The 13,933-nt window shown below is 44.4% G+C and overlaps 1 protein-coding gene across 1 annotated transcript; it reads left to right on the top strand.

Moving 5' to 3' along the window:
- Positions 1–9,907: 9,907 nt before the first annotated feature.
- LOC129677208 (KH homology domain-containing protein 1-like) lies at positions 9,908–11,697 on the top strand. The gene is made up of 3 exons (XM_055607873.1): positions 9,908–9,995; positions 11,107–11,289; positions 11,573–11,697. Exons 1-3 carry the CDS (start codon positions 9,908–9,910, stop codon positions 11,695–11,697), a joined length of 396 nt encoding a protein of 131 aa, XP_055463848.1.
- Positions 11,698–13,933: the final 2,236 nt, after the last annotated feature.

Consider the following 13,933-nt stretch of genomic DNA (forward strand, 5'->3'; position numbering starts at 1 on the left):
AAAACAGGAGGAATCTCTGAGTTTGAGACCATTTTGATGTACATAATGAGATCCAGGCCAGCAAGGAACTACATGAGACCCAAGCAAAAGAAAGTAGGTTTTTCAAATAATGAGCAGTATCACATTTAAACACTGTACAATACTGTGCATAGTCTTTGTTTCTTTAGATGCTTCATTATCTTATTATATGTAAGAAGGTCTCTCAGACCCTGGCTGTGTGCTGCTGCAGGCGTCAACCTGTGAATAATTTTGAACATTTGATCAGCAGACTCTGACAGGTGTGTGTGTGTGTGTGTGTGTGTGTGTGTGTGTGTGTGTGTGTGTTAAACAGTCAGGATCCTTTTCAGGCTCCCTAGTAAGATGTGCTGAGGTGGATCTCAGGTGGTAGGGCCTTCCACGATGCCAGCCACTTGCAGCTACAGAGACTGCAGCATGGTTAAGACCCAGCAGGAACCTCACAGAATTCTTCATGTCCAGGGAGGGTAGTGGTCTCTGGGCTTAGAGGGAGAATCAGAGCTTAACAGATTAGAGGAGGAACGGGATAGCATGAAAATCACCAATTTGTTTTGTTTTGTTCCAGGCAGGGTATCACCATATAGCTCTGATTGTCCTGGAACTGCGAAGACCAGGCTGGCATTGTAACTCAGCCTGAGTGCTGGGTTAAAGGTGTGAGCCATCACACTCAGCCATTAAGGCAGGAATGTAAACATCCTATTATCCACGTTACCTTGACACTGTTTCCCACTACTAGGAGCTTCTGTGATCTTACAGAGTGGGTCAAAACCATCTTGTGGTTGAGAGCTTACTTTTTGTGCTTTGGATCACAAAAGGAAACTTTGAGAAAAAACAAAACAAAACAAAACAAAAACTGGAAAGAGATAGATAAGGAAAGCAAAAGAGACAAGGGCACAACAAATAAAATCTTAAGAGCTAGCAGTCAAAGGCTGACAAGAAAACTTTAATCTTGCCTCCTAAACATAAAAATCTCTCTAAAGCTAGGCTTGGTAGCTCACACCTTTAATCCCAGCACTAGGGAGGCAGAGGCAGGTAGATCTCTGAATTCGTAGGCCAGCCCAGACAGAGTGAGTTCCAGGACTGCCAGGGCTACACAGAGAAAGCATGTCTTGAATAAACAGAAAACAAAACAGAACAAAATTTCCTCAAAAGCTGGATAGGAAAATGCATATCTATAATCCTAGTACTGAACAGGCTGAGACAGGAACATGAAGATTACAGTTCCAGCCTGTGCTATGTAAAGAGTCCCAGACCAGCCTGAGCCAGAGAACAACCTCCACACAATAAAACAAATGAGAAAACAAACAAACAAACAACCCTAACTCTCCTATAAAGTATTTTAATGAGTCAAGGCCATAAAACAAACAAACAAACAAACAAAACCTGTTCAAAATTAGATGGAGAGGACATCCTGAAAGAGAGATCACAAGAAAGCCTGGGAGTCCGGGGTTCCAGACCAATATAGAAAACAACAAAGAAGATAATACCTTATTGCCAGGCATGGTGACGGCTGCCTGTGAAGGCTCAGTGAGGAAGGTGGCAAGCTTGAGTGTAGCCTGGTCTATTTAGTGAAAACGTGGTTAAAGCAGAACAAAGCAAAACAAAATCAGACAAACAAAAACCCAAATCACATCAGTCTACAAAATTCCTTAATGACACCTTAGGAAATTGCTTTCTGTGTCCCCAGTATGCAGTCAATACGGCTTTCTTTGAGTACACACTCTTGTAGTCACTAGTTTTCTCTTAGCTTCTGTCGTGTCGTGTGTGGAGGCACATGCCCTTAATCTCAGCTCTTTAAGAGGTCGAGGCAGCCTGGTCTACAGAGAGAGAGATTCTGGTCTGCTAGGGCTACATAGTGAGAATCCATCTCAAGGGGGCAAAAAGGTGTAGAGACAAATTCTGGGCCTTCCTGCTTCAGCTCATCTACCCCCCACCACCTCTTAACCACCTGTCCAGTCTGTGGTCAGTAGATCTCCTCCAGAATTGTTGATAGTATAAAGAAGAAAATTTTAGGTTCTTAGACATTCAATGAAGACTCAATAGATTATCTAACCACAGACAGTGTTTAAATGGGTTTTGAAGGGAGAAGCTACAGGTATTAGGGCCTCCTTCTTAAAGTGGGTCAAAGCTGGTCCCTTTTGAGTATACATATATACATGAGGTAAGACTCGGGACTTCCTTCTGGGTATGGTGGATGTGTGCGCCTGTTAGCCTAGCACCCTGAGAAGCAGAGGCAAGCGTATCTCTGAGTTCGAGGCCAATCTGATCTATAGAGTCCAGGATAGCCAAAGGCTACACAGAGAAACCCTGTCTTGGGGGGGAGGGGGGTATGGAACTTTTTTGCATTGTACAACCAGCTGCCAGGAATTGTTCTGCTCTATAGAAAGTAGGAGGAACCCTACAGGAGACAGGAATGAATGATCTCAGCAAAATATGGTAGACTATACCTTTAACAACTCACTAATGTTCTACATGGAAGAGGACCGCAAGGAGCACATATTTGATAGGTGGCCATTGTTCACATCTTAATTTCCTTCTATCACCGCTCTACCTCAAGGCCAACTGTCTACCCCCAAGTCCTGGTGGTTTAAGTGCGCTGTTATCTCTTCTGTGAACAGGACTTGAGGACAGATACCTTCACTGCATGGAGGTACCCAGCAACACCCTCATTCAGCTGGCGAGGTGGTTCACAGCCTCAGGTATTGTGGAACTTTCTACTACAAACCGCGAGGTGGTTAGCACTTCACCTCCCTGCTCTGCTCTGTGTCTGTTCCCTTCTGAGTCCTTCCCACGTCTTCCCGGAAGTTCTGCCCTCCTACTTCCTACCCCAGCAATTGGCCATCAGCTCTTTATTACAACCAATCAGCAGCGAGACAACACCTGATTCATCTCTTAGATTGCCTTTCTGCATAGAGGGCTGTCTGACCTTCATGACAGAGCAGGTGTGGAAGGACAGACATTTATGAACATAAAGGCAGTGCTGGACCATAGAAATGTCAACTCCAAGGTCCTGCCAGCCCTTAGCTCTCTGCAGGTACAGTATTAATAGAAAATACAGAGACACACCTTCAGACAATGTAAAGGAAAGTCAACCCAACACTCAGGCCACACATGAACCACTGTGGTGGGTCAACTTAAGGCAAGGCTGTGGGGTGATGAACATGATTTAAAAAGTGGGGAATCAGACCACTTAAAGTCAGGGTGAAGGGAGGTACCTTTGCCAAAATTTTGATGGACATTTTAATGCCTCTTTAGGAATAGCTGTATAGCATCATACATTCCTGAAAAGCCTCCTGGCTATCTGGTAACCCAAGTGTTACACGGAGTCCAGTAAGGAGGGGAGAGCATAAAGTCATACAATTTTATGGGATAAAGTCAGTGAGATAGTGGGAAGGTATGCATAGATTACCTAGGAGGCCCTGGGCAGGATGACTTCTTCCCCTATAAGGTCCTCCAGAAAGTCTTTTTTCTAGTTTTGAGCCTTACGTTCCCTTCTCAGGCAGGGTGATGCTACATCCTATCCAGAGCCATCGTTTGACAGAGGAAGACCTGAACACTAATTTTTGGCTTTATCCCGAGTCAGGGAACAGTTTTTGGCTAGCAGAATGACTTATATCACATTTCTGGAAGTTACTCAAGGTTTCCTTTGACAATTGTTTGGTTGTTTGTGGTTCTGTTAGAGTTCTTTCGATCTGTAATTTGACAGACCTGGGAGAGGTTCTTCATCAGCCTTAGAAAAACATGGGAGAGTCACCTAAGGATGTTGAACTGGTATTCCACACTGTCATTCTCACACAGGGGAGTCTCCTACAAAGGTGTCTAATAAGACATGTTGCCATAACATGCAATGCCTTTGATGTTGGTCTCTTTTCTTTGTCTACACTAATCCCACCTAGTAGTTGAATTTCTGTGTAAGGTAGTTTCCAATGGTCTGGAAAGGCTACAGCCCAAGAGTCACAGCCCAGGGGTGGACCTGGAAACCAGACAGAAAATGGTTCTCTCACATCAAAAGCCTGTGTTAGACTTAAAGGGGAGAGGGTGCATTTCCATGACTATCTGATTCAAGCAAGCCATATTGAAAAGTGCGTGAAGGACTGGCCAGACAGCTGCCTCCTTTTATGCCGTGGTTTCAGAGAGCAGCAGAGAGCAGAGAGGTCTTTTTATGGGGAACGGTTAGGGCTCATAGAAATCAGCTGTTGAAATAATTGGCTATTAGCATCTGGACAGACGAGTCGGGGACTCGGGGCTCGAGGCTGCCTGTGGGGTAGATAAGTGCAAGAACATATCATGTGGAAGGGGAGTCGTTACATGTTTAGGAGTTTAGCAAGGCAAAGGGATGGACCTACAGCATGGGATTACAAGTTCAGCACAGGCTTGAAAAACATGGTTTGCAGCATATGTAAGGTTTAGGAAACACAAACTTAATTCCCATAGGGTTTGGAGACGTAATAACACTCCTGCTTTGCTTTCATAGCTTCTCTTGAGTGCAAACATGGCTTCTGTGGAGAACTTGTCAGGAAACTTAAGATTATCCTAGTCTTACATACAGTGGCTGAAAGGAGAGAAAGGAGGATGCAGGGTCCACATAGAGACATGTTTGAAGTGGGCAAGGAGGCCACTTGGCTGAGTGTGAACCACAGAGCCTCCGCCACTGTGCCTGAAGCCCAAATTTGGGGGTGAGCTTAAAAATGTTGTCTGGGATCCACGAGCACGCTAACTATCAAGGTTATTGGAATTCCTTCCTAAACATTTTCCCTTCATGGGGCTCTTCAGCCACTGAAGAGCTGAAGAGCCTTACCAGCACACCATTTCCTTATTTTAGAAGAGGGATGGTGTCTGGACAAGAGTGCAATGGTGGGGAATGTCAAGCTACCAAATTAGGACTTGCTTTTCTTGGTGAATAACTAAAGAAAATTTGCTTAGTTTCAGAATAGAATAGAATAGAAAACACTTCTGAACCAGACTGGAAGAAAACAGCCATTAAACATTCCATTAATTCTGTTTATTTGTTTTTGGTTTCTTTCTTTTTTTTTTAAGATTTAAAAATGATTTATTTATTTTTATTTTATCTGCATTGGTGTTTTGCCTGCATGTATGTCTCTGTGAGGATGCCAGATCTCCTGGAGCTGGGCTTACAGACAGTTGTGAGCTGCCGGGTGCTGGGAATTGAATTGGGTCCTCTGGAAGAACAGCCAGAATTCTTAATGGCCAAGTCATCTCTACAGAGCCCCCTGTCCTCATTCTTGAGACAGGGTCTCATTATGAAGCAAGGGCTAGCCAGAAACTCACTAAGTAGTTCAGGCTGTCCTTGAACTCACAGAGATCAGCTTGCCTCTGTCTCCCAAGTGCTAGAATTAAAAGCGTGTATTGCCATACCCAAACTAGACTAATAAGAACAGTGTTTATCAGGTGGGTCTAATCTACTATCCCAGATTCTGTGGGGGAATGACCATGGATTTGGCCAATCTGATCATACATTTTGTGAGGCCAATACTTCAGGAATTATGCATTTACCTGCACTGGGTTTAATGAAGTGTTAGAAAAATATATTTCTTCTGTATTTGGGAGAAGGGTTTCCTATCACTTTTCTGTGTCCCAGTGTGATTAATGAAATGTGTTGAACCTCTGGCTTCCATCTTGTGGACACTAAGGAGACACTAGCAGTGTTCTCCTATAAGGGGCACAGCAGAGGGTGCAAGAACCTGATAGCTTCATGGTGGAGTTTTATCAAGAACAAGATGTGATTGACCATCATGTCCCTATGCTCTTGGTTGTTGCAGTGTGTATTTCCTTTCCTTTCTTTGTTTTCACCCCGTTTCTTCCACCGGTCTCCAGTGCACCCATACGGAATGCTATTTTCATAGCTGGTTTGATATGGTGATCATACATTGTATCTGCATGAATGCAATTGGGCTGTCAATAACCATGGACTCTTTCCTCTGTTCCCTCTGCTTCTCATATCCACCTTTTCTTGGACTATATAGGATTTCACTATGTTTTCTAAGATGGACTTGGGCTTAAACTTATGAGCTTCCTGCCTCAGTTTCCCAAGTGCTTGTCTTACTTGTAGAAGGCATCTCAGCTGGTCAGGCTATATATCTATATACCTTTTTTTTTTTTTCCTGCTGACGACTCAAACACTGGATGCTGTAGCTGATACTAGCCAAGAACAGAATGTGATATCATGGGAGAAATGAAAGGAACGATGTATCCTTTTCTATTTGGACTCTGAAATGAAGTTTGAGAAAGTTAACTTTTCCAATAAGTGAGCAACTGTAGGCATCTGATGCAGGCATTCTGAGGAACAGGGAAAGGGAAGAAGCCATGATGCTGAGGCCTCCTGGTGTCTAGGTGGGGGCTGCTTGGGGGAGAGGTACCTCCTAGTTTTGCAGAAACAGCTCACCATCTGCTCCATTGCATGCTGGGAAAATACAAGGACCTTGGGGACAGATGCAGCTCTGTGAGTGACTGAGCTTTGGGAATCAGTCTCCCCTTGTCTGAAAGGCTTCTGAGCTTAGGGGTGATGGAAGCTCTTGAAAGTGTGCAGGGAGAAACTGGCTATTTCGTCCTCTGCTCAATGAGAGCTACAGTTCCAGCAGTTTCAAGGGACAGGGTGTGGTGGTAATGGCATCTGCTTGTAATCTTAGTACTCTAGTGGCTGGGGCAGGAGGATCTCTTCCTTCCTTCCTTCTTCCTTCCTTCCTCCCTTCCTTCCTTCCTTCCTTCCTTCCTTCCTTCCTTCCTTCCTTCCTTCCTTCCTTCCTCTCTCTCTCTCTTATTTCTTCCCCCTCTCTTTTTCTCGTTTTTCTCTTTTTGTCATCGTTTTGTTTGTTTGTTTTTGGAGACAGGGTTCCACCTCCCCCCACACCCCTTTAGTTCTGGCTGTTCTTGAACTTGATCTGTGTGCCAGGCTGGCCTCAAAGTCAGAGATCAGCCTGCCTCTGCCTCCTGAGTGCTGGGATTAAAGGTGTGCAACAACACCACCCTGGCCTGCATCTTAATTTCTTGACCAGCCTGCCAAGAATAGCCAGACTTTGTCTCAACAAACCAAAATAGCCTGTAATGTTCTGTGTGTTTGTAGCAATATCATAAGGGAGGCTAAGCCCAGGGGGTACAGAGTAGGACCCTCTCTCAAACCAGCCACCCAGATAAAATGAAGCAAGGCCTCAGTCAACAGTAGTAATAGTACAACTAGGGAAGGCAGTCCAGATTTTGTCTCTTTTGATATCCTACAAACATAAAGGAATGCTCCACGGTGGGTATAGAAAACTGCCTGACCTCTGTCCTGGCAAGATCTTTATTTTGCTACTTCAGGCTGCCTCTATGACATTACTGGCCAGTCAGAACAGTTTTGGGAGTGGGCTAAAAGAAACATGACAGCTTTCTAGAATGACACATTCTCTTGGATTTGAGGACATGATTTGGGGCCTTGGTTTTGAAAAATTTGTTCTTGTTCTTGTAGTTTATTAATAGCAGAATTTTCTTTCTTTCTTTCTTTCTTCCTTCCTTCCTTCCTTCCTTCCTTCCTTCCTTCCTTCCTTCCTTCCTTTCTTTCTTTCTTTCCTTTTCAAGACAGGGTTTCTCTATGTAGCCCTGGATGTCCTAGAACTCTGAGACCAGGCTGGCCTCAACCTCACAGAGATCTACCTGTCTCTGGCTCCCAAGTGCTGGGATTAAAGGCATGTGCCACCACTGCCCGGCTATTAGAAGAACACATTTTTCTAGTAATGAGCAGAATAGTATTTGACCATGGCATAGTATTCAGTGAGTAATCTTCTTTTCTGGCAGATGATTTGACAGCTCAGTGAGCAACAAGATGCCTGTAAGACACTAATGGCACGGGACTGCAGGAAGTGCTTTGGTGAGTAACTACAGCAGCATGCATTGGAACTCTGCATATCAACGAGGAGAGAGGACCATTGATCCTGCCTCCTGAGTGCTAGGATCAAAGATGTATTCCAGCAGCAGCAGCAGCAGAAGAAGAAGAAGAAGAAGAAGAAGAAGAAGAAGAAGAAGAAGAAGAAGAAGAAGAAGAAACAGAAAATAAGACCTGTCTGTTGACCACAAGATCCCCTAGGCTTGCAGCTCTTAGGCAACACTCCTAAAGCAGACTGGAGAAGCACACCTTTAATCCTAGCACTCGGGAGGCAGAGGCAGGAGGATAACTTCGAGTTCCAGGGCAACCAAACCTTCATAGGGAGACCCTGTCTATATATAAAACAAACAAACAAACAAACAAACAAACCAAAGGGAGTTAAAGAGAAAGAATAAAAACTATCCTGGCCAAGCTGGTTACCATTACTAAACTGTAGCTCATAAATCTATGCACTAACAAGTCAGTATGAGGCTGGAGAGATGGCTCAGTAGTTAAGAGCATTGGCTGTGCTTCCAGAGGGCCCTGGTTCAATTCCCAGCACCCACATGGCATCTCACAATTGTCTGTAACTCTGGTTCCAGGGGATCTGACACCCTCACACAGACATACAGGCACGTAAACTACAAACACACATAAAATAAAAATAAATAAATAAAACTTAAAAGAAGAATATATATTATTAGAAAGAAGGGAAGAGAGAGAGAGAGAGAGATAAGTAATCTGAGATGACTGAGCATCAGAGAAAGCTGCAGTATAAACAGGCCATTCTTTGTTGTTGTTATTGTTTGAGACAATTTGTTTGTAGTCTTGGATGTCCTGGACTAACTCTGCAGATCAGGCTGGCCTTGAATTCACAGAGATCTGCCTGACTCTGTCTCCCAAGTGCTGGGAGTAAAGGCATACACCACTGACGCCTGGCAAGCAGGCCATCTTTACAGCATTGCTTCAAACATCCATGCACCTAGGGGCTGACTACACAAACAATTCTGACTGGGATTTAGAGACTTGCATTGCAGCCTGCACTAGAATGTTGATTTGCCAGTACTTGTGAAACGTCACTGAAGGAGAAAAATACCTTTTCTGCATCTTAGAACTCTCTAGGCTGGCCTCAATCTCAGAGAGCTGCTTACTTCTGCCTCTCCAGCGACAGGATTGAAGGCATGTGCCGCTACTCCTGGCTTCATTTCTCTTATTTTTAAGATTATAATATAATTATATCGTTTTACCCTTTCCCTTCTCCAAACTCCCTCATATACCTCGACTTGATCTCTTTCAAATTCATAGCCTTTTTAATTAACTGTCCTTACACACACATATATGTATAAACACACATATTCCTAAAAAAAAAAAAAACAAAAACCAAAAACAGCTCAGTATGCTTTTCTTCTACTTCTCAAGTTCTAAAATGTGAAATTTTCAAATGAATAATAAATGCCACCATCCTGTTGGATCTAGGCATGTAAAGTATAGTTACCCACAAACCCTAATCTCATAAGAAAGGCACAGGCCTGGTGGCACAGGACTTTAATCCAGCACTAGGGAGGCTGAAGGGAGGTACATCTCTGAGTTTGAGGCCAGCCTGATTTACATAGCAAGTTCTGGGACAGACCCTGATCTCAAAAACAAATGAATAAACAAACAAACAAACAACAACAACAACAACAAAAACTGGCCAAATCAATAAAAAAACAGATGCAGGACTCACCAAGTCCTTCCTGCTTCCACACATTTATCCCTCACCTGCTTTTCTAGTCCATGCTCAGTAGAGTTCCTCAAGAATCTTTGGTTATTACCTAGAAGACAATTTGAATTTCTGGGCACCCAATCGTTGTGAAAGCCAACAGCTGATTGGTTGGATTAATAGGAGACACTCTGGGGATGGGTCCCTTACCCTAAGGTGGGTCAAGGGCTGGGTTTTTGGCCTGTGTGTATAAGCCAGGGCCCAGGCCTTCTCCACAACATTCTGCAATCATTTGCTTGGACTTGCCTTCTTCTGAAGTGGGAGAAATTTTTGAAATGGAGAATGCCTGGTGGACATTTCCTGAAAACTTTGAAGCCCCATTTGTGTTTCTCATAGACGAGGCCCAGGAGGAACAAATATTTGGTAGGTAGCCATTGCCTGCATCTTCTCCTCTTACTCTTTCATGGTTTCCAACCTGCTCCTTTATCCCTGCCTTTCTTAGTTTCCTGCTTGTTGCTGTGTGGCATTGATCCTCGGGGGGTGGGGGGGCGATCAATATCTGCTCACCCTAGAGCGGGACCCAGAAAGAGAGCAGAGTAAGGAAACCATGAGTAGAACTCAGTGAGCCAACGAGTTTTATTGAGTTTATTTATAGGAATACGAGTGAGGGGTTATCGATAGCAGTAGAAAAGACAGCTGCACCACTATGGTCCACTCTAGGTCACGAAAGCTGGAGACCTGGAACACACTGAACAAGCCTGCAGGCAACCCAACAGGTTGAAGGGTGTTCTTTCCCAGTGGCTCAGTTGGTGTAAGCCTCTTCCAGGCAGCCCTGTTGGTCTCTGCTTCTTCCAGGCTGCTGGGATTCTGAGTTTCTCAGCAGCTCAGCCTGTCTGAGAGAGACTATTGGCAGTCTTTTCTGCTTACATAATCTTTGTTGTTTTGTTTTGTTTTTTTGAGGCAGTGTTAGGGTGTTTCTTTGAGTAGCCTTGGCTGTCCTGGAACTGGCTTCGTAGACCAGACTTGGGGGGTGGAGGGCTGGAACTCACAGAGACCCATTGGCCTCTACCTCCGGCAGGCTGGGATTAAAGGTGTGTGCTGCCACCGCCCAGCTTGCTCCCATTATCTTGGAGGTAGGAGCCCAGTGTCTCTAGACAATTTTTAGCGACTTTTAGAAGTTGTTTGCTTCTGTCTTAAGAGGCTTCCTTGCTTGATGGAGTGGCCCCGTCCTTGAACAGTTCTTTGTTTTTTTGAGATGGTGTCTCTCTCTGTGTAGACCAGGCAGGCCTTGAACGTAAAGGGATCTGCCCGCCTCTGCCCTCTGAATGCTGGGATTAAAGGAGTGCACCACAATGACTGCTACAACCTACCTGGTCTCTTTCTTAACATCCTGTGTCTTTACAGTTTCATTCCCAACAGAAGCTTTTAGTCTTGGAGGTAACTGATAATACAGCACCATACTCCTCACAGACTCCTTTCCACACAACACATGCTAGTGGCTTGTATGTTCCCTCATCATCCGTTCTCTGTACAGGCCATGGGGACTTATACCTCCGAAGAATAGAGGTACACAGCAACACCTTCATTGAACTGGAATCCTGGTTCACAGCCTCAGGCCAGACTCGAGTCACTGTGGTTGGGCCCTTCAGAGCAAAGCAGTGGCTGATGCATATGATTTGGAGTTTGGGTAGCCAGGAAGCTCACCACCACGCCCGAGGTAAGTGACCTTGGCAGAATTGGGGTTGTATGGCACCGTAAATGCTCACGGCGCCTCTCAGGAATATGGAAGCCCAGATGCTCCTCAAAATCAAAGGGAAATAGCTTTAAGTTGTAGCCGTTTGTATTACATGAAGTCCCTAAGATCATGGAGAGATATGAATAGAGCATCCGGGGTGGGATGGCCTGGTTTTGGCTGAAATCTTCCCCTACCATGTCCTCAAGGAAGTCTTAGTTCCTAGTTTTAAGCCTTGCTTCACCATTGGTTCACATTCCTTCCCAAGGTCAAGAGATGTTACTGCGTGTCCAGAACCAACCCCTGACCAGAGCTGACTTGGATGATTCTCTCAGGGTGCAGGCCTATGACTGGGGCCTGTCTCCAGTTATCAGGATGAAAGGGACGACCTAAGACTGATCTTCGCAGTTTTGACCAGCCTTTGAGAAAAACCTGCAGGACACTGAAGGGACTTGAACTGGTGCATAATCCTGTCACTCATGTGCATGTATCTGAGGGAAGTCTCCTAAGTGTCACAGTGCTGTGATGCTGAACACCCAATAAAGTTACCTAAGGTGAAATGCCTTTTATGTGTTAATCTCTTTCCTTTGGATAAACCTATCCAACCCAGTGTCTCTGCAAGCTGTGTTCCTAGGTCTGGGTGGACTGCACTGTCCCCTAGGAAGCCGAGCCCAAAGAAGGGGCTGGGAACAAGATACAACTTTATTTTTTTCTCTTATTAAGATCATGGAGATAACCTAGAACCCCTGCACAGATGTAGTTCATGGCAGTTCAGTGTCCAAGTGGGTTACATAGTGATGGGAAGAGGGACTGCCTCTGATATAAACTGATTGGCCTGCTCTTTGATCACCTCCCCCTGAGGGGGGAGCAGCCTTACCAGGCCACAGAAGAAGACAATGCAGCCATTCCTGATGTGATCTGACAGACTAAGATCAGAAGGAAGGAGAGGAGGACCTCCCCTATTAGTGGACGTGGGGAGGAGCATGCATGAAGAAAGGGAGGTAGGGTGGGATCGGGAGGGGAGGAGGGAGGGGCTTATGGGGGGATACTAAATGAATAAAGTGTAATTAATAATAATAATAATAACAATAAAGAAAAATGATTTTAGAGGTTATTTTTAGCTCCTTATAAATAAAAGGCAGTCAAACATAACTTTAAAAAACAAAAAGATCAAAAGCCTGGTAGGTTGCTCTTCATATCTGAAGACACAGGTTCTGCAGACAAACCTTCTCAGGAGGCTTAGGTGTTTCTTAGCTTTCAAATACAATGAAAAATTAAGAGTGGATATTGAGACCAGAGGGAGATACATTTGTTGAAGTAGGCAAGGTGGTCAGGTCACTGAGCCTGGTAAAAATGAGCAGCTCCCATTATCCCGGATTTCCAATCATTTGGGAGGCTGGGGCCTGGAGAGTGGCTTTGGGGATCCACAAATAATAACAAGAGTTTTCTCATTCCCTTGAACAGTGCTATCCTTTCATTGATTTCCACCCAGCATAGAGCAGACTAAGCATTTTCACCCGTAAGCTTCTCCTCCACAAGAGGCCCCTCTGCAGCCTGCATCTTATGAGGACCCCATTGCCTCAAACTAGGAAGAGAGGCTTCTTGTCTTGGAACAGAGTGGAATGGAAGCCATTTCAGAAAATAGTTGAATTCGGGATATCCTTTGGAGCTCCTTACATTGTCTTCACACTGACAACTGCTGAACAGAAATTAGATCACTTTCGAAGTAGAAAAACACTTGGGAGTCTTAAGTACTCTCAAAGGGGACTATTATTTATTTATTATTTCACATTTAGAGGGAAAACAGCTTGTTTAGGAATATATATATATATACATATATATGTATGTATATGTGTCTGAGTGTATGTATGCATGTCAGGACAGTTAATGAAAAAAGAGGCCATGAATTTGAAAAAGATCAAAGAGGGCTTTATGAGAGAGGGTTTGCAGAGAAGAAAGGGAAGGGATAAAATAATGTGATTCTATCTAGGTTTGGTTTGGTTTTAGGGGACAGTTTCTCAGTGTAGCCCTGGCTGTCCTGGAACTAATATTGTATACCAGGCTGTCTTTGAACTCACAGAGATCCACCTGCTTCTCTGCCTTCCCAGTGCAGGGATTAAAGGCGTGCACCACCACACCTGGCAATAGGATTATATTGTAATCTCAAAAAAAAAAAAAAAAAAAAAAAGCCCGGAGAAGTGGTGTACGCCTTTAATCCTAGAACTGGGTTGGCAGAGGCAGGCTGACCTCTGAGTCTGAGGAGAGAATGAAGAGATCTGTCAGCGAGAGCTTCTGAAAAAAAGTTTCACACCAACTATCAGCAAATCAACTCTCCTCTCCAGGCTTGCAAGGCAGCTCTTTAATTTCCAGTCTGAATTGTTTGTGCTGTCAGCACCTAGGTACATTAATCCTTGAGGCTATGTGGCAGAAATGGCCCGCTGATACTGCCGCTTTGCTGCTTGGTCATCTTTGGCAAGATACTGGATTCTCAGCGAAGAGATTTTATGGTCTCCAAAATAGCTGTGAGAATAGAGACTACCTCAGCCAGCTTAATATTTTTTTTCTCTTTTACTGTCTTTTTCTTATTTGAGGCAGGGCCTCTCTCTGGAGCTCTGGCTGTCCTGGAACT

Source organism: Psammomys obesus, unplaced genomic scaffold (assembly GCF_907164565.1).
Source record: "Psammomys obesus unplaced genomic scaffold, mPsaObe1.curated_primary_1811, whole genome shotgun sequence".
Taxonomy (NCBI): domain Eukaryota; kingdom Metazoa; phylum Chordata; class Mammalia; order Rodentia; family Muridae; genus Psammomys; species Psammomys obesus.